Raw genomic sequence first — 18,819 nt, forward strand, 5'->3', positions numbered from 1 at the left:
GGAAGCAGAGAATCATGGATATGCTTATTCAGAGAGGGAGATGAAGCTTAATAAGGAACTATATAGACAATGGGCAGTATACATTGCCTATTTGAAGTTAAAAGCTTCAGGACCTGGTAAACTTATAAATATTAAATGTATATATTTTTAAAGTTATGTATAGAAAAAATAGACAAAGTAAATAATGGAAAACAGAGATTATGTTTGGCTGGTATGGTATTTCCCCCTTCTTTGTATATCAGTGTTTCTTAAGTTTGAAAATGAACTCTTATATTGAAACCAGAAAAGTCGGCGTTCATGCTGCCTGTCACTATCAGAACCAACAAGTAGTGACAAGTATTCGATCTTTATGGGTGTTCATTCAGATTGTTGGTGATCTGAGAAGATGGCAGGTTATGTACCCTCAAAAACCATCTTAACATCTCACTTGAAGCTGACATTTTTATAAAGAGAAGAGAGGGAAGGTAAGGGGTTGGGGGGAAAAAAAAGATTAATTGGATAAGAGTTGTGGTCCAGCAGTGGTTTCCCTAGTATTTCTTTATAGTTGACCAGAAATTCTCCCTGGAACTCAATGGTTCAGCTGCCATCTTCATCACTTGCAGTCTCCCTGGGGCACGAAGGCGGAATTGCTTGTGGACCTCCTAGAGTCACATGGTCATGCACTCCAGTTTCCAGAACAAAGCTTTCTACATGCCTTAATCACTTAAGCCTATGAACTAAAGTTAAAATATTTAACTCTCGAGTTCCCCTATCAATTATATTCATAATGGAAAAATTAACGTTTTACTTTTCAAAAGAAAATGAAATAAATGGTGATCCAGCACAAAGAAGAATTTAGGAGCACTATATTATTTTGCTAGAGCTAACTAGTAGTACCACAGACTTGCTGGCTTAAAAACCAGAAATTTATTTCCTCACAATTCTAGAGGCTAGAAGTCTGAGATCAAGGTGTGGTAAGACTGTATCTTCCGAGGTCTCTCTCCTTGGCTTATATGGATAGATGGCATATTCCCCCTGTCCTCACCTGGTTCTTCTGTGTGTGTCTGTGTTCAAATCACCTCTTCTTACAAGGACACCAATCATATTGGATTAGAGTGCACCCTAAAGAGCTCACTTTACCTGACTTACCCTTTTAAAGATCCTGTCTCCCAATACAGTCACCTGCTGAGGTGCTAAGGATGAGTACTTCAACATAGCATTTTCAGGGACACAATTAGCCCATAACAGCTGATTAAATCACACTGAGATTTTAATTTTCTCTAGGGCTTTCTGTTTTCTTTTTTCTGTAGATTTCTCCCCTCCATACCCCCTGGCCAGTTTTTTATTCTTATGGCTTAAATCTGTCTGGTGAATGAATAGTTTCTAAGCAATCATTCAAGTTTATTGATAATTTTTGCGATGTTTATTTTGAAATATCTTACATTCTTCCAAATCCAAACAAATACGTCTCAAATGAAACTGAAACTTCCTGTTTCTGCTTCTCATTCTGCTTCTGCCCTGCAGCTCTCATACACTCTCGGGAAGAGTCAGAGCATCGTTTCTGCTTCCTCATTTTGCTTCTGCCCCGCATCTCTCCCACACCCTCAGGTAGAATCCACACATCAGGACACAGAAAACTTCACAACTCAATGGCTTTTTAAATAAGGATCTTTACAATTATTTGTCTCCTAGCCATCAGAAGAGGAATAAGAAAACCAAAGTTAAAAGAAACTGTTTCAAGTTTTTGATACAAAAAGAGAAAGCTTTCAGGATAATCCTGGTAAGTTGCTGAATCAAACCGTATTTTTATGCTTATGAGGGGAGAGCAATTTTTTATAACTCCAGCTGTAGTCCTTGTATAAATACCTGTGCTTGTACACAAACCATTACTTGTAAAAATACTGTGATTAATTAGAAATACGAAAGGGCAAAATACATATCAATATATTTAACTGAGGCTAACTTTTTAAGAGTACTTAGGGTGATGAGAGTGTTTTTGTTTGTGTACAGAGTGTGAAAGATGATTAGAGAAACAATGTGAGTAAGTTCAAAAATATAAGGTTGAAGATTGTGAAGGAACCAAGGTCCTGTGCAATCACACAAATTTCTGTCTCATGTTAACTTCAGATTAAAATTTTTGATATTGATAGCTTGGTGACAGATACCCTGCACCCGGGCAAGATGGTGACAAAAGGGAGCACTGCACTGAGCACGCTCAGGCTAGTGAGAAAACTGAATAGCAGGCGGAAGCCCCCCTACGCCCTTACAGTACCTCATTGGGGGTGGGACCAGGGAAAGGCAGGCACATGCATCTTAAGAGGTATTTTGGCAGGGGTAGGTGTAATACCAGAGAAACCTGTCAATCTACCCTGAGGAAAAGAAGGAATTGGTGGGGCACAGACCCTCCTGGAGTGAGTGGAAGTTTGGATATTATTTGGGCATTTTCAGAAAGCACCTGGCACCCTCCCCCCTAAAATAACATAATACCAAAGGAAGGAAGGGACACTCTTTTAGCCACCTTGTGAACATACTTGCTGGTACATTTGTGGGACCATCTGGACCTGGAAGCCACATGACAAATGGTGGCATTGGGCCTACATGTGGGTTCCAAAAGGGAGCCAGAAGCTGGGCAGTGACTGGGGGAAAAGCTGAGCTGCCTGGATGACCGACCACTCAGTGGCTGCCTGCAATTCCCAAAGTATGGTCCTCTAAACGGGAGGAGGAACTCTGGACACTGCCTTAAGTTCTGATCTGGCTGATGATGGCTGGGTTGTTCTCTGGGTTTTCTGGAGGAGATGGACTTTGAGACTAGAGTCTGCCATTCTCCCAGATTGTGCAGCATTTGAATAAAAACTTCTTTCCTTTCTCACCAGATTCTTTATCTAGATTTTGCCTGTTGGAGGCAGTGGGCAGCAGAACTCAACTTTGGTTCCATTAACAGTTTCACATTTCATCAAAGATGTACAGCAGAGGCTATTCTTCTACGTAAGTGTTTCTTTCAAATCCATCTCACACAGCAACTTAGTTAATCACTGAAATGAAAACAACTACAGGAAGTGAAATTTAACTTGTTCGGGGGTAGTTTCAGTTTGCAGACCATTAAAGGAGTGTGAACGTAGTCTTCCTGGGCAAGAGCCAGGATTTTCAGAGTGTCTTTCCCCTACTATCAACTGCAAGATCCTGCCAAGCAGAACAATCCTGCAGGGCGGGGGTGTCTGGAGTGCTACTGAGGACTCTCCCCCAGATGAGGGTGGGTGGGTACCAGCACTTGGTCCTCAGAGCTCTGCTAATTTTTTTACTTTTAGGGCAAAATCTAAAAAGAGAAACCTGGAGTAATCACTCAGGAATAGCATCCTGCCACTCCTTTGCCAATAATTAATGTTACTACTACCAATAAGATTTATGTTCACAGTGTTTTCAAAACAGGAGGCTGAGGGCCCCTAGGAAACTGAGTGTTAGGTCAAGTCATTTTCAACTGTGCACAACAGTCAAGGTGATTTTGATTTTTAATCAGCGCCAACAATATATATGCAGATTTTCTTGAAGTTGAAAAAGTACAAACTATTTCAAAAGCATTACTAAATATAATAGGAGGAAATCATTATATTTTCATAACTGTTACCATGTGGGAAGAGAAGGGAGTTGAGTACTTTTGATGTTTTGAGTCCAAGGGTATTATTTAAGAGTTTACTATATTATACTGAATCAAGATATTGTCAATTTTTCCTTCTAACACAAAGAAAGCTCCAGAATTGGGAGAATAAATGTCAATGACGTTATAGAGAAGAGTATTTCTATCTCCCTGGTATCTATAAGCAGAATCTGAACAAAAGGAAATTCGTGACAGCAAATGAGAGAATGCTGTCATGTTTTAGATGGCACCAAGTCCCCCATGTAGCAGTCCCTACATGGGACACAGCACACAAAGAGGCCCCAGCTGTGTAGAGGCCAAAGACCTATAAGAAAAAGGGATGGACTGCAGTGGAAATGTCCTCGTGGGCTGCTTCATTTGTAGAATGTTGAGCCCAGTTTGAATAGTGTAATCACTGGCTAAACTAAAAGAGAACATCTGGACTCTGTCCTCACAGTCTTTAAGGTGTCTTCACAGAGAGAGGTGAATGGTTAAATTACTGAAAGAGAACTCTGGCAAAGGGAAGTATTGCCTCATCAGACCTGATCGGAAAGTGTCTGCAGAAAGGGGCGAGCCCCTCACCAGAGTCAGCCTCCCTGTGCAGAGACAGCAGATGAAAACAGCAGAGGCGCCGTGGCTCTGACATCAAGGACTTGCAGTAGAGAGGGACCTCTTTTAGGGAAAACCCAGCAAGAGTAATGGCCTCATTTAGAGACAAGGCAGAGGATTGATATGGGACATTATGAAACTGGGGTACCTAGGAGGACTGCAGGAGAAAACATTTATTAACGTTCCTTACCTTCTGATAAACTGTCTTTTTATTCTTTGTTACCAGAAGATTTGAAGGTAGAGATAGTTCTGGCCACACAGGTAGCACAGTGAAGATGACTGTTCCAGATTTCTGTCTGGAATTTCAGCCAAATGAAGTAACTGCCCCAGTCCTTTGGCCCACAGGCACTGATAACTAACTCAAGGGTTTTCAGAAACTCATTGTTTTTAACTACTCTAAGAAAATGTTACTCATCAGATAAATTTTTGTTAAGGAGCTCCTATGTTCTGGGCACTGTAAAATAGTGAACAAAATGCAACAACTTCTCGTTCTCATGAAAAACACAGAACAATGGATGGGAAAGAGAATAAACAAGACAAATAGGTAAAAATATATGGAACATTGGCTTGTAATAAGACATAAGTACATTTTTTTAAGCAGAAGAGAAATAAGAAATATTGAGAGATGAGATACAGTCTTCTGTAGGCAGGCCAAGCTGTGCCTCTGTGAGAAGGTGACATTTCATAAGAGACCTGAGCACAACGCAGCCCTGTACCACGTGGGACTCCAACGACATTGCAGGGAATGGAAACAGGTGCAGTGCCAGAGCAGGAGCAGGAGCAGTACTGCCTGCAATGAGCAACAAGGAAATCAGGGGGCTGGACCTGTTTATGAGGGAGAAATAAAAGTAAGATGGGTAACAGGGTATCAGGTCCTGTAAGGCCTTGAGTTCACAATGAGCTTGGTTTTCACTCTGAGTCAAGTGGAAAGCCACTGGGAGGTACTGAACAGAGTATTGTATGTTATTTACATTCAAACAGGCTCACTCTGGCTGCTTTGTTTAGAAGTCACAAGAGGGAACAAAAACAGCAAGAGGGAAACTAGGAAGTTGTAACTAGGAAACTGTAACCCAGGAAGAGAAGGTGGAGGTTTGGATCAGGCAGCAGAGGTGGGGGTGGTAAACTGTGGTCAGATGCTGGACATGTTTTGAAGATACAACTTATAGGATGTGCTCTACATTGAACAAATGTGGAGGTAGACACACTGAACACATGGAATGTAGAAGGAAAGAAAAGGAAAAGAAAAGAGAAGAGAAAAGAAAGAAAGGAGGAAGGGAGGAAGGAAAAGGAAAGGAAAGGAAAGGAAGGAAGAAGGAGAAAGAAAGAGTTGGCTACATTTTATGATTGTTTATTTTTTTATTAAAATATTTAAATATAGAAGAGATGTGCTAGGTAAAAGATGTTCCTTTTACTATTCTTCCAAATTTCCTGCATGTTTGAAAATTTTCATAGTAAAAGTTAAGGGAAAAATATGTCCCATAAACAGTTTCTGTAAGCAACAGGGCAATCAAGTGCATTTTAATTTGCTGTGACATAATTTTTTTTATATAACAGATTCTCAACAAATACATCCTAAGCCAAAACTAGGAAAAGACTGGGTATGTTCTGCCTATATCTTTACTTCCTTGGAGGTATTTTCTAGAACATGACTGCTGCAAATTCTTAAGGAAATGGAACTCATCTAACATAGCCAAGCACAGCTAGGCCACACTCTGTCCTATTATATAATTCAAGATGATATCAAAAGTTTACATTTCGTTAAAGATTAAGCCCTCCAAAGTTTAATTATTTTATTTAAGGCTTTCCTTCATAACTAGCTGCTACAGAAACTACGTGGAAAAGAAATACATAATTTTAACGTGCACTTGGTAAAATGAAACTCACTCGCTTTGTAGTTTCAGTTTTGAGTAACATCAGAGCAGGGCACAGGCATGCTGGTCTCCAGCTGGGATTGCAGGAACATTTCCTGGAGGTGAGGATGCCTGCGGGCTGCTAGGCCTGGCCTCCTAGAGATAGGGCTGGGCACCTATGCTTGTCCTACTGCTTTGATTTCCTGATTGCCCCCAGAGAGAAAATTGAAGTCCTTAGGACACAGATCCTGAAACTTAGTACTCATAAGGAGAACTCTGGGGTTCAAAAAGTTCTCAGAGCAGAAGAGAGGAGGTAAGGTGGAGGTCTTCTCCCCAGCTTTACCCAGAGCAACACCTTTACCCACCTGAAGAAGCAGGACAAGAAATAACAACAAACAAGACAATTCTGGTTCTGGTCCAATTCTCCTATACCATGAATGAGAAAACACGTTGACTGGGAAAAGGAGAAAAAATTTAGTGGCTTTTTTTCCTAATCACCACTCCCCCCCCCTTTATTTGCATACACTAGGTAGGTATCGACAAATAAAAAGATCCCTCCTGTTTAAAAATATGCAAACACTTCAGGATTTAAATTCAATCAGATGATGTTCTTAAGGACTTTGTAAGCCTCGGTGTAACATGATTATACTTATGTTTAAACAGGATTGTGTTGACTGCTGTGTTGAAAATAGATTTGAATGGGAGGGGGTATGAGGACATGATAGGGGGTAAGGAAAAGTGAGAAAGTAATAGGATCAATGGATTAAAGGTCTTGATAAGGACACATTGGAGTTTGAGCACTAACAGTAGTGAGTAAAATGGGCAGGGGACAGTGGTAAAATGTTTGAATCCAAGATGATGGAAGGCTTGTAAACTACTGATGACTCTATTAGTTCCCTAGGGCTCCGGTAACAAAGTACCACACTGAGTAGCTTAAACATCAAAAATATATTGTCTCAAAGGTCTGGACACTGGATGTCTTCAAGATCAGGGAATTGGTCAGGTCCTTCTGAGGTCTGTGAGGCAGAGCCCCTCCCTTCAGTCTTACCTGAGGTGACAGTTAGGGCCACTGCAGGGCAGACAGGAGGATCAGGGATGAGCCTCCCAGGATCCCAGAGTCAAGGAGACATCTACTGGTCTGTAATGCCCTTTGCCCAGAATTCTCTTTGGCAGGACCAGTACCTGGCTCTGGGAGCAGGAGCATGAACTGCCTGCGGCTGGAGCACCACCTCACCAATACTCCTCATACCCACCAGGTAGACCTTCGGTGGTCTACCGGATCTGATTCCATATGCTGTAACTGTCTTCCGTGACCTGCCTCACACCCTAAACTAGCAACCCTCCTTTAACTTCATCTGCCCAATGTCCCCACTGTGCTCCAAGTGATACTCCCCTCCTACTCACAAGTCCCACTCCTCTGGCCTTTACTGTATTTTACACAAAGTACTTATCACAACTTGTCATTGTGATAAAGTCTTTTGAGTGAGTGTATGTGTATGTGTGGGTTTTCCTCCATTAAACTGTAAGTACTATGAAGGAACTTCACATTTCTTCTGGTTACCACTGTTTTTCTTGAGCATGATGCCTAACAGGTGCTCAATAAATATTTGGTACATAATAGGTGCTAAATAAACATTTGTTGAATGAATAAACAAATAACACAATTCAAGGTGAAATAATACCTATATCTAGTAACAATATATGCACTGATTTTTGCGGAACCTCTAACACCTCTTCCATCTACACTGTTAGCAAACAGGATCAATCGTCTGAAATATGTTTATAATGTCCATTTTTCCAGTTACTCAAAGTCCTGCTAACTGGCTCAGCACTAGGTGTGCCCTACAGACTGAAGTCAGAGTGACTAACGTGATTCAAGACACTAAGGCACCAAGACAAGTTTCATCAAGGCAAGTAGCAGCTCCTCTGCCCAGTGGATGTGCACCTAGAGATGGGGTAAAGGATTTGGGTAGGCTTATGATATTCACACCAGAAGTGACAAGCATGGGTTTCTTCTCTGGCCAGTCACAGGGCTGCAGGCTGAGGCCTCAGTTCAGCTCATTGTTCACATCTGACCTCCAGGAGACCTCACCAGGAAGCTTTTGCAAACAGTGCCAAACACAGATGGGTCAAATTTTCAATCTGGCTAGGTTTTGTGACTTGTTATACACTACATGTTTTGAAAACCTAGTCCCTTAAATCTTTCACTTAAGAAACTCAAAACTTTTTTAAATGTTTGTGTTTCCGCCCTTTACATAATATTTTGTTTTGCCTGGTCCTTAATGCTTTTAGTCTATCCTTATAATACTTTTCCTCCCTTGTTTTCCCCTATGTAAACAACATTATTGATTCATCTTTTCAATTTGGACTTGGGGTTGGAGCAGTAGGTCGGGGTTGGAGCCTGAAAATTTCATTTCTAGCAAAGTTCCAAATGAGGCTGATGCTTTTGCTAATCCAGAGACTACATTTTGAGAACTGCTCTCAACCTTATCTGCATAATAGAATACTCTGGAAAATTCTCCACTCCACTCCCTTTAAAAGTTAATGAGACTATCTCAGTGTGGAGTCCCCAGTGATTCTAATGTTGACCCAGAGTTGAGGACCCCTAATCTAGGGTATTCAAGGACACTCAGCTCTTGCACTTTAACAAAGCGCATAACTGTGAAACTTCATGAGTCTCCTATCAACAATTTAGGCTAAAATGGTTTTAATAAAGTTAAAAATGCATACTATTTTCCTCATCTCATTTCAGGCAGGCCAGGAAACTCTGAACTTCAGCAAACTCTAGAGTACCTCTGAACACCACAAGAATTAGTCAACCAAATGATTATCTAACATTTTGTTACCACATCGCCCAAAGCTCCAGCCTTGGCTGGCCTAATAGCTTGGTTTCCAAAAGACAACAGGTGATGTGTTTACCAACAGCCTTGTTACTGTGTAAGAAAATTGGCCAGCCCCCTAGCTGCAAATGAGGTTTACTATTATTCTCCAACCCATCTCCACTTACCCAGTTTCGTATTTTAAAGTTCATGTGCAACATTCATCTTTGGGAACAAATTTCTCTATTATTTAAGATTCTGGTTTTCATTTACATAAAAAAAAAAGCCTTTCACCATGTTAAGCTTCAAAGGGAAAAATAAGGATACAGGGGTGTGTCATTCTAGTAGGCAATTACAAAAGCTGCTGCTTATTTTGTAACCACATTATAATCATCCAGGGAACAAGAGCACTAATTGGAAACATAAAACAATTAAAATAAGTATTAAGAATTAACCTTGAGCAATGTTTATATATGTTGTTTATGTGAAATTTAATGTATTTAATTGATTCTGTGACCTCAATGATAAAGTACCATACTAAAATATTTACTGTATTACTTTTCCAAGGAAGGAGGTTGCAGCTCTGACATGGGTGAACAAGTAAATCTACCTGAAATGACCGAAGACTGGAACAAAGAGCACGTGAAACAATGGGTAACCAAAGACCTTAAGATTGAGGAGAAATATGGACAGATTCTGTTCCATGAAGAAGTGACAGGATTAGTCCTGCAGGAATTAACTGAAAAGGATCTTAGAGACATGGGGCTGCCACGGGGCCCAGCACTTCTGGTAAAGCGAGCATACGACAAATTGAATAACAGTCTTCCTGAAAATCATAACCACGATTCTGGACAAGTAGATCATACAAAACCCGCCAAAAAAGAACGCCAAAAAAAGATACAACAGACAAAAAAAGAACAGGGAAAATCAGTGTCATCCAACAGTGATCACAATCTCAGCAAGACCAGAGATACCAAAGAACAAGGATCAGTTCTTATGAAAGAAAAGGCATTAAATGAAGTAGCAACCACTGAAGACAAAAAAAATAATAAGCTAAAACCTGAACAGTTGACTTGTATGCCACATCCTTTTGATCAGGCCCAGAGCAGCCATCGGTACATAGAACATTACCTTCTACCACCTGAAACAGGACCAGGCAATCTCATAGACCCAATTCATGAGTACAAAGCTCTCACAAACACAGACACAGCCACAGAAAAGGACATTAAGATGAAATTTAGCAATGAAGTCTTCCGATTCGCATCAGCTTGTATGAATTCACGCACCAATGGCACCATCCATTTTGGAGTCAAGGACAAACCCCATGGAGAAATCGTTGGTGTGAAAGTCACCAGTAAAGCTGCCTTCGTTGACCACTTCAATCGAATGATCACAAAGTATTTCGAAGATAGTGAGATCAATGAAGCCAGGAAGTGCATTCGGGAGCCAAGGTTTGTGGAAGTCCTCCTGCAGGACAATACACCATCTGACAGATTTGTCATTGAGGTAGATGTTATCCCAAAACACTCTGTATGCAAAGAAAAGTATTTCTACATTATAATGCAAACCCATGAAAATGAAACATGGAAACAAAGTGATGAACTTTCATTGTTTGTGAGAGAAGGAGCTAGCTCTAAGGATATCCGGGCCAATGTCAAGCAACGGGATGTGGAATTCAAAGCATTTTTTAAAAAGTTAAAGTCACTAGCAGTATCTAGAAAAGAGGCTGAAGAAAAGTATGAGGCAAAGGCAGATAAGAAGGAGAGTGAAGGACAAAAGCTGGTTAAACTTCTCATAGGAAACCGAGAGTCACTGGATAATTCATACTACAATTGGTATATTCTTGTAACAAATAAATGCCATCCAAACCAAACAAAGAACTTAGATTTCCTAAAGGAAATTAAATGGTTTGCTGTGTTAGACTTTGATCCTGAATCTGAGAGCAAGGGGGTGGCCAAAGCTTACCAAAAAAGCCGGGTAGCAAATCTTCACTTTCCAAGTCAGTATGAGGAAAAGACAACTACTGTAAGGGAGAAAATCTCTCGTCTGAATCTTTATGATCAGCCCAGCTGGATCTTCTGCAATGGCAGGTCGGACTTGAAAGATGAGAGGTTTAAGCCTCAAGAACCACATTTATGGCAGAGAGAAAGAGCTTCTGGAGTCAGGCAACTGATTTTATTTCTCACAGACGAAAATCTCATGACAAAAGGGAAATTTCTGGTAGTGTTTCTATTGCTCTCTCCAGTGCAAAGCCCAGGAGACCCACTCATTGAAACCTTCTGTGCTTTCTATCAAGCTCTCAAAGGAATGGAAAGTATATTGTGTATCTGTGTAAACTCACAGATTCATCAACGATGGAAAGATCTACTACAAGCCAGACTGACAATTGCAGATGAATTAGCAGACCACAGTGTTTCCACTTTAAATTTAGAATTGATAAACAGTACTATCCTTAAACTGAAACCAGTCACTCAGTCATCAAGAAGGTTCCTGCCGTCCTGTGGATCTTCTTCCATTATCTTAGACAAAAAAGAAGAGGATATCTTGACCGCACTGGAAATTCTCTGTGAAAATGAGTGTAAAGACACAGATATCGAGAAAAACAAATCTAAGTTCCAAGAATTTAAGAAAACAAAAGAAGAGCACTTTTATCGAGGTGGCAAAGTATCCTGGTGGAACTTCTATTTTTCTTCTGAAAACTATTCTTCAGCCTTTGTCAAAAGAGACAATTACGAAAACCTTAAAGATCTGATACAGTGTTGGACAGAGTCTCCTAAACCATTATTTGTAAAAATTATCAATCTTTACCATCATCCAGGCTGCGGGGGTACTACATTGGCCATGAATGTCCTCTGGGACCTCAAGAAAAACTTCAGGTGTGCTGTGTTAAAAAACAAAGGAACTGATTTTGCAGAAACTGCAGAACAAGTGTTCAAGCTGATTACCTACAAGGCTACCAGCCATCAGGATTACATTCCTGTACTTCTCCTGGTGGATGATTTCGAAGAACAGGAAAATGTCTACATTCTACAGGATATGATCCATTCCATTTTAGTAGCAAATGGTTTGAGATATGAAAAAACACTGGTAATTATCTTAAACTGCATGAGATCCCAGAATCCTGATCAAAGTGCAAAATTAGCAGACAGTATTGCACTAAAACACCAGCTTTCTGCCAAGGAACAAAGAGCTTTTGAGGCCAAACTAGAGGAAATTGAAAAGCAACATAAGAACTGTGAAAACTTTTATTCCTTCATGATCATGAAAGAAAATTTTGATAAATTGTATGTAGAAAATGTAGTCAAGAATATCCTAAAAGGACAGAATATCAACAGCAAGGAGGCACAACTCATTTCTTTCCTGGCTCTACTCAACTCTTACGTTACTGATTTTACAATTTCAGTGTCACAGTGTGAAACATTTTTGGGAATCACATGCACTCGTACGCCCTGGAAACCTGAAAGCATAGAAGACAAGATGGGAACCTATTCAACACTTCTAATCAATACAGAAGTCGCCGAATATGGCGGATATGCAGGCGTGCGCATCATTCACCCTCTGGTTGCCAGTTGCTGTCTCAAAGAGCTGGAAAGGAGCTATCACTTGGATAAGTGTCATATCGTACTGATGTTGTTGAAAGAGAATTTATTCTATGATTCTGGAATAGGAAAAGACAAATTCCAACTTTACGTGCAAACTCTTCTGCTTACAAGACAGCGCAAAGAGTATGGAGACGAAACAGATACTTTGTTTTCTCCATTAATTGAAGCTTTACAGAATGATGAAGTTGAAAAGGTCTTGAAACAAGGAAGTGTTCGGTTCCCACAGAACGCATTCATTTGTCAGGCCTTAGCAAGACATTTCTACATTAAAGAGAAAGACTTTGACACTGCTCTGTATTGGGCAAATGAGGCCAAGAAGAAAGCTCCCAAAAATTCCTATATCTCAGATACACTTGGCCAGGTGTACAAAAGTAAAATCAAATGGTGGTTGGATGAAAACAAAAACCGCAGGGATATCACTGTTAATGACCTAACACATTTCCTGGAAGCTGCTGAAAATGCATCAAGAGCTTTCAAAAAATCCCAGGAGCAAACTGATAGGAAAGACTATGAAACAGAGACCTGGTCACCACAGAAGTCCCAAAGAAAGTATGACATGTATAATACGGCTGGTTTCTTGGGCGAAGTAGAAGTTGGTCTTTACACTACTCAGATTCTTCAGCTCACTCCCTGTTTCCACAAAGAAGAAGAATCATCTAAAAAAACTATGGCAGAATTTTTATCAGGAAAGAGGAATATTCCTACAGATCCAAAAAATGAATATTATTTGACTCTCAGCAAGTTCACATCCTACTTACAAAACTTGCAGTCAGATATGAAAAAATGCTTTGATTTTTTTGCTGATTATTTGGTTCTTTTAAAAACAAGGAATATGCTAAAGGAAACTGTGGAAATCTTATTAAGCAAGAAAATCAGCCGTTGTTTCAGTAGATACGTGGAACTTTTCTGCCCTTCGGATCTGGGTTCATTACAAAGCAAAGAGAGCCAGTTACTCCGAGAGGAGAATTGTAGGAAAAGTCTAGAAGCTTTGAGAGCAGATAAGTTTTCTGGACTTCTGGAATACCTTAACCCTAATCACGAAGATGCTGCAGCCACTATGGAAAACATAGTGAACCAGTACACGTTCCTCTTGCAGCAAAATCCAAATAAACGGCTGGCAAAGGAGAAACAAAATTTCATTTTGGCCAACATTATTCTCAATTGTTTAAAACCCAACTCCAAGTCCATTCAGCCACTTAACATACTTAAAAAACAGCTCCGAGAAGTGTTACAATTCGTAGAACTCAGTCATCCATATCCAGACCCTTATTTCTTGGCCTGCCTGCTGTTCTGGCCAGAAAATGAAGAGCTAGATGAAGATGCTGAACTAATGGAAAAGTATGTTTCATCCTTAAATAGATCCTTCAATAGGCAGTACAGGAGAATGTGCAGGTCCAAGCAGGCAAGCACACTTTTCTACCTGGGGAAGAGGAAGGGTCTCAACAGTCTTGTTCACAAGGCTGAGATAGAGCAGTATTTCAGTAAAGTACAAAATATAAATTCCTTCTGGCAGAGTGGAGATGTGTGGAAAAAAAAGGAAGTCAAAGACCTCCTGCGTCGTCTCACTGGTCTGGCTGAAGGCAAGAAAATCTCTATCGTATATGGAACAGAGAAAAAAATAAAAATACCAGTAACATCCGTTTATTCAGGTCCACTCAGAAGTGGTGGCAACATAGAAAGAGTGTCCTTCTACCTTGGCTTTTCCATTGAAGGCCCTCTAGCATATGATATAGAAGTTACATAAGATGTACTAGTTCAAATGTTTTTATTCATATCTCTCTCACCTTCTTTCCTCTATTCCCATGGCACTGTGATGACATTATTGGGTTACCTCTGTCACAGATTTTGGCTTTATCTCACCAAATAAATGATAAGCCTTGGTAGGATATGAAACATATCTACACACAGAGCTTGGCACACAGTGGAGTCAACTTTCAATGTTTTAAAGATGCGCTTTTAGAATAACATTTAATTAAGAGGTTTCAATTCATATCCACTGGTTATAGGTCAATAAAATCTGCTTTATTCTGTCAGTCTTATGAACTTTCTGAATTATGAGTTATTTCATCACTGTGAAAGCAGAGATGTAAGATGAACAAGGAAGAGAAAGCCCCTCGTTGGCTTACTGCACTCCGGCACAGAGGCCCGCACAGAGCGCCACTTCCCTCACCTTGGTGTCAACAAACATGTGTTATGTGGAAGGTGCTATTTTGTTCCCATCCTTCACCTACCCTCCACACACACCACACACACACACACACACACACGCCCATTTCCTTGTACCCCTTGCCCTTCTCTCAATTCCTCACTTTGTGTTGTTGGAAGGGGAGAGAAGACAACCAAGTAGCCACAAGCATGAGCTCCGTCCATCCTCTTCTCCCATTTACAAATGAAACTGTTTCTTTGTCCATTCTTGCCACCTGTCAACACAGTCTTATGTCCACCTGTTCTTTGGGTCCCATCTCTGGCTTTTTTCATTTGCTACCCAATTTACTCTCTTCTCAACCTGTGCTTTGTGAATGCTGTTCTCTCTGTCAAGTATTCCCTTATTTTCATCCATTTTTGTATATGGCTATTCTGAGTTCTCCATCACAACTCAGTTCGAGTAACCAACCACCAGGAAGTCTTCCCTGACCACTGTAACCCCTGCCTGATTACATGACTTCCTCATGACAATATGTGCTCTGAACTTGCCAGCACCAGGAATGCCATCCCAGAAGCTTGTTGCGAGACTCACACCAGGCAGAAGAGCCTTGAACAGCACTCCAGGGCTTGGACTTTGGGGGATATCTACTGCCCATGACGTGAAACACATACTAACATAAATGGAATACTAAATAAATACATATTTATTTGTCCATTATTTTACATCTCCTTCTAATGTGACTTAGAAATTCCAGGCTTCAAACTCAATTCCTCTTGTCATTCAGATGTCTATTTCCTAGCAGGGTTCCTTTCACCAGTTTCTCTCTGAACCTCTGGGCAATACTCACGTGGTCCACGAACACATCCCTGTTGCTGGAAGCCACATCGGCTGCTGATCCTGCTCCAAATTGCTGCTTCCCTCTTCTGCAGTCTCCTGTCCATCTGGTAGCAGGCTCTCCCAAGTGGCTACACTTCCCCAAGTCCTCATAGGCCAGCCCCTCAATCCTTCATAACTCAGTTAAATCCAGGCTACAGTATTTAGCAACACTTAGCTGAAGGCTTGACATAACAGGAAACAAAGTTATGAAAAGGAAAAAAAAACTGTTACATGTTTCTGTTATCCAGGACTCCCCTCAGAGTTTACAGGCCCGCCTCCTATGCACAGTTTATCAAGGGGCCTCGCCTCCCTGTCCTCAGCCCCCTTTCAACAGTCATGATGTAGGGTGGCCCTGGCTCCACTCTCCCAGATGAGACAACCCATAGCAGGAATCCTTCACTCACAGATTAGGGTCCCAATCCCTTAAAGGCCCCAGAAAGAACTATGTTTCTTCTGAAAAGAAATATAAACTGCAGGGGTGTCACCCCACCCACAATGAGGACAAGGTTCTACATCATTATCCAGGGAAGTTCAACTCCCCATTTCAGAAGGTACTCTGGGCCCTGGGTCATCTGCAGCGTGTTCAAGGCTCTACCTACTCCACAAATTACCAGCTCTACCCACATAGATACCTTATTTTTCAGAGTATAAGATGTACTCCCCCCCCAAATTTGGGAGGAAAATGGGGGTGCATCCTATACTCTGAATGTAGCTTACCTGGCTCACCGGGGCGGAGGGAGGGGTGGCAGTGGAGTGGGGTCACAGAAGACAGGAGCAGGACCACATTTTTTGCTTCAAAATTTTTTTCCCTATTTTCCTCCTCTAAAACCTAGGTGAGTCTTATGGTCCGGTGCGTCATATAGCCTGAAAAATACGGTAAATTAACCCACTCATCTAGTCAGGACACACGGGCAAGTTAGAATGCTGGTTTTCTCATTTTCAAGATGAGTGAAATAAATTTGGTTCGCAAGCATCTGATGAGGATTACACCGGACAGGATAAGTTACATGTCTGCCACTCAGTAGGGTCTTTTAGGAGGCAAATTTTAACATCTTTATTGAAGTAATTCACATACCAAAGAATTCTTCCATTTAAAGTACACTATTCATTGTTGGTTAGTATATCATCAGCACCATCAGTACCATCAGTTTTAGAACAGTCTCAGCAGCCCAAAGAAATCTTGTACCCATTAGCCATCAATCCCCATCCACCCCTTCCCCTCTCCCCTGGCAAGCACTCTCTGTCTCTATGGATTTGCCAATTCTGGACATTTCATATCATTGGAGTCATACAATATGTGGTCTTTCGCAAATGTGTTTTCAAGGTCCATCCATGTAGTGTCATGTATGGGTATCAATACTTCAATACATTTCATTGTTAGGACAGACTGCATTTTGTTTATCCAATGATTATAGGCAATTTACTTTTATAAAGCACTAAATAAATATTGTTTTATTTATTCAAGAAGGGTGTATTTTACCAACTTTGCTTAGGTCTTCTTAAATTTAAACACGAGTTAACCTGTGTTGCCCAATTCAGTCTTGACTTAAAGGAACTTACTCACTGACACTCAAATTCAAGCCCCTCCTCCTAGCCACACAGCCTAGTGTTCTCACACTGCAGTGCGCACCCCCTCCAGCACTCACCCTCACATGTAGATGTGCTGCATTGTATCATTTATTTCTATGATGTTAAATAGAAACATTATTTCTTCAATAATTAAAAAGCTAACTAGCACATTTGAAATAGGGAACTGAACAGTTAGACGAAAACAAAAGAAAACAAACCCATAGCTTTTTTAGTTCATACTCATGCCCAAATTAAGTATAAACTGAGGGGGAAAAAATACACCCCGGAATGTTTCTTCAAACATTTGAAATGTTTTATTTTTTTCATTATTGTTTGAGAGAGAAAATATTATTCCTGAGTATCCACTATACCCGACCTAAAAGCCAGAATATCTTTGAACATGGCTGGCTTCCAGGGAGCATTATGAAGCCACCATACAATAGCTCATCAGGAGTGGATGAGCTCAGACCCTTCACGTCACCAAATCCCTCAGGAAACAATCATTCTATTTTCCCATATTAACCATGCTTTCAATATTTCTTCAAAATATATGACTAGATAAATAAAGAGACTGGCTTAGAGAAAATTAAACTCATATTAAGCTTGGTATTTCTTTGAAGGGATAACTGGTATATAGTTTGGAAATACCTATGATATGGAATACACACCCAATGTGGGATTTATAATCATGTGAATAGTACTTAAAGTTACCAAATACACCCTTAACTAAGAGATGTAACAACAAGGAAGAAATTTTTTAAGAGAACTCAAAAGTCAATGGCCTGCTTAAAGCTGAATAGCCCTTGGGCAAACAAAGCATACCCACATGCTCTGAATGTAACCAATTTTTTTTTGACATTATGTGGACTAGAAACTCTGTTGTCCTAGCATGCCCAGTCCCTGTGGGAAAGTTGGGCCTTCCAGGGTAGACAGGTGACAATGTTGTATGTGATGCTCCCAGGACACAAGCCAGTTCCTGAAGGCAGCCAGCTCTTCAAAGAGCCGCGTGTGCTCAAACACTGAAGATGGGTATTGAGTCTAACTAGCCATAGGAGATTCTTGTTCTTACAGTCTCAGAAAAATGGAAAACAGCATTCAAAGGGAGTCATGGCCTACAATGTATAGGTCTATCCAGAAAGCAAATTTAGTAAGAGCTAGATATTTAACAGGAAATAGCTACGTGGTCTGCTATTATTTGAAAGGTATCTCAATTATGTGCAAAGGAGCAAGATCTGCCTGGTAGGATACAATATCCACAGGTTACCCTTATAATGTCACTTTACCTTATTCTTTTAACCAGTTGTATTAAGTTTCTACTGCCCATTCAATGCGTTTGAAGCAGATTCATTTTACTGGCTCATCCTGGGAATTCTGAAATGATGTTCATTACAGATATTGTAAAAATATAAACATTTGCCAATTGGTGCCACATCTGACCACTCCTAAGATGGTGAGAACATACTAGACATCCTAACGTCAGGCCAGGTATTATGGGTACCATAATCTAAGTCATCTGTTACTCACGTAAGGGGCAGTAGTAAAATTTTGATGCCTGGCAGTCTCAATCTCTTAAAACTGATGTGAAGAGTAAGTATGATTATGTCTTTATTCCTAAACTAGCCCAGTCAGGTGACACCAGTTCCTTATTTCATTTTGACTTATACAGTGGCCAGACACAGAGACTCACCACACCTTAAAGAGCAGTGCTTCTGGTACAGATTTTAACAAAGCCTTGAGA

General features: G+C 40.6%; 1 protein-coding gene across 2 annotated transcripts in view; it reads left to right on the forward strand.

Moving 5' to 3' along the window:
• SAMD9L (sterile alpha motif domain containing 9 like) overlaps positions 1-15,315 on the forward strand; it is a 33,293-nt gene extending 17,978 nt beyond the window's left edge. The window contains exons 2-5 of one of the 2 annotated variants that reach the window (XM_053926039.2): positions 1,672-1,759; positions 2,853-2,964; positions 7,871-7,983; positions 9,460-15,315. In XM_053926039.2, the coding sequence (XP_053782014.1) occupies positions 9,477-14,234 (4,758 nt within the window). In that variant the 5' untranslated portion in view covers positions 1,672-1,759; positions 2,853-2,964; positions 7,871-7,983; positions 9,460-9,476 and the 3' untranslated portion in view covers positions 14,235-15,315. The remainder of the gene's footprint in view (positions 1-1,671; positions 1,760-2,852; positions 2,965-7,870; positions 7,984-9,459) is intronic. The other variant, XM_024577199.4, reaches the window with a different exon arrangement.
• The last annotated feature ends 3,504 nt before the right edge of the window (positions 15,316-18,819 follow it).

This window comes from Desmodus rotundus, chromosome 6 (assembly GCF_022682495.2).
Source record: "Desmodus rotundus isolate HL8 chromosome 6, HLdesRot8A.1, whole genome shotgun sequence".
NCBI lineage: Eukaryota > Metazoa > Chordata > Mammalia > Chiroptera > Phyllostomidae > Desmodus > Desmodus rotundus.